Source organism: Gekko japonicus, unplaced genomic scaffold, assembly GCF_001447785.1.
Source record: "Gekko japonicus isolate JY-2015 unplaced genomic scaffold, Gekko_japonicus_V1.1 scaffold1886, whole genome shotgun sequence".
Taxonomy (NCBI): Eukaryota; Metazoa; Chordata; class Lepidosauria; order Squamata; family Gekkonidae; genus Gekko; species Gekko japonicus.
This window is the reverse complement of record NW_015168104.1, coordinates 279,560-281,752: the sequence shown is the minus strand read 5'-3', so window position 1 is coordinate 281,752 and position 2,193 is coordinate 279,560. Positions and strand designations below refer to the sequence as shown.

General features: G+C 46.5%; 1 protein-coding gene across 6 annotated transcripts in view; it reads right to left on the bottom strand.

The window, feature by feature from the left end:
- Positions 1-1,947, bottom strand: part of POSTN (periostin, osteoblast specific factor) — a 76,659-nt gene extending 74,712 nt beyond the window's left edge. For 4 of the 6 annotated variants that reach the window (XM_015414801.1, XM_015414803.1, XM_015414802.1 and 1 more), the window contains exon 1: positions 1,672-1,946. In XM_015414801.1, coding sequence (XP_015270287.1) covers positions 1,672-1,793 — 122 coding nt within the window. In that variant the 5' untranslated portion in view covers positions 1,794-1,946. Of the gene's footprint in view, positions 1-1,671 lie in introns of all 6 variants that reach the window. The other 2 variants (XM_015414806.1, XM_015414805.1) reach the window with 2 other exon arrangements.
- Between the last annotated feature and the right edge of the window lie 246 nt (positions 1,948-2,193).

Below are 2,193 nucleotides of genomic sequence, written 5' to 3'. Positions count from 1 at the left end.
GGGGGGGAGAGCTCTTGGACCTGTTCAGGTTTCCACATGCCCTTAAGAGCCAGCGGCTCCTTTCTCATTAAGTCTCTCCAAGTTTTATTAGGCCTCACAAAAGTCCACTTCTTGGCAGGAAGATATCCTCTAATCAGGGAAGAAGCTGTGTGAATAACATCCAACTTCCATTGGTGCCATCTTCCTCACAGCTGTGGGGTTCAATGTGCAGATATTTGGGGCTGGGAGCTGTGCGCAGAGGGGGGGAGGAGGACAGTAAAGGTTTTGTTTCCTCCCACTCCGAGAGAAAAACTCTCATCTCCTGTAATTCAGGATGCTGTTTTGATTGCCACTGTCTGGAAGGCTCCAAGAATATCTGAGTAAACAGTCTAATAAGTATATTAGAATAAAAGTGGAGGGGGGCTATTTAGGAAGAAATAAATCTTCCTTTTGACTTGAGGAATAGATGTCCCCTCAGAGATTGCATCCATTCCAGACCTGGGCACCACGCCACAAGGAGCTGTCCTGCGGAAGCCCCACTGGAATCAGTGGGGCCACGCAGGAGAACTTCCCTCTCCATTGTGGTACAGTGTTCATTTTTCTGTGCGCGATCAAACAATAATCTATTACAACACTATAGTTTCAAAAAGAGACGGCGAGATTATGAAGTTATGTATGAAATGCTATTATACGTTATGTTCAGGGCTTAAATTTTTTTTTTAAAAAAAGAGGTGCCGGAACTCTCAAGAGGGAAATGAAGTTTTTAATCTGTATACTGAAAACTCACAAACTTTAAACATTGTTAAAAGAATTTTGTTGAAGAGGGTCCAAAAAGCCATTCCGGTGTGTTCCCCCAGAAAAAAAAAGCCCTGGCTTATGTTAAACAGAATCATTTTTAAAAAGTTTTAAAGCATGATTTACTTATGTAAAACTGTTGACCATTCGTTGACCTTTCTTAATTATAATTAAAAAAAAAAACCTGGTGTTTAATAGACTTGAACTGAACCCATATGGTTCAAACACATCACCTTGAATTGTCTGGTCAGGGTTGGACATGAATCTATTGCTAACTGGCAAAGCTCATGTTCTCCAACCTCCCCGATTTAGCGCTCCGAATTTAAAAGAGAAGCGAGAAGGCGTTTATTTGAAACGAATGTCGCCTGGGCTACAGCAGAGTAAGGAATCGCCAAATGTCTGCCTTATTGCAAATCAGAACAATTTCTGCGCTTAATTCCTGTGGCTCACATCTGCACACAGCTAAGTCTCACTATGCCAGATGTGCGGGGAATCTTCCTTCCTCAGTCATAAGGGAAATGCCCTTGCGTCTGCTCAGAGCACTTTGCGCCTCACCTCACCTCACATGTTCCGAGGTTTAGTCCTGGCACTGAAAACAGATGCCAAACATGAGCGCAAACTGAGCCCGGCCGAAGTCCTCAAGGGTATGGAAAACACACATGCTTTTTTACATGTACTTTATGATCCTTCTCATAAATCAGCTCATTTGTCTAACTGACAAGCTCCATCCATTTTTGCATCTGTTTTCTTGCGCCTTCAGGTTACCACATAGCCACAGAGTCTGTTGCTGTCCTCTTCCGAACATTCTCCTCAACCCGAAACGATAGCTCTGAGGGGAAGAGAATTTAGGAATGGTACTGGAGTTTGGAAGCGGAGGGACAGAAAACCCAGACTTACCCTTGATTGCGTCCCCGGATCCGGCTGTGGGACAAGATCTTGTCATAGTGCGCTGCAGAGTCTGAGGGATGGAAGATGGACAGGAGCCCCACGGCCAGGGCGGCGAGCAAGCGGAGTGCCATCCTCTTCACGTCTCTCTCTCTCTCTCTCTCTGTGTTGCTCCTGACTCGCCTGAGAAGAGAACTAGCAGAAGGCTCCCGAGAGTTCAAAGTTTATATACATGCTACAGCACAGTGGGAGGGGAGAACGGCTCAACCTGAGACTCGGAGCCTCCCTCCAGAAACGGCCTCCTTCAGCCGGTTTTAATCAGCCCGGCCTGCAAATGAGGCATGAGGACACTCCATAGGGGGGTGTGGGCTCTCCCTCACCCTCAACCCCACCCCTGGTTTCCCTTCCCATGGCTAGAAGTTCCTCGGTTTGGTTTTTCTTCAGAGACCCAGTCTGATGAGAGCACGCAGATTGGATGGAACCGCGGCACCTTTTGTGAAGGAAGGTGCTGATTCTTCCCTCACAGGGAAAATC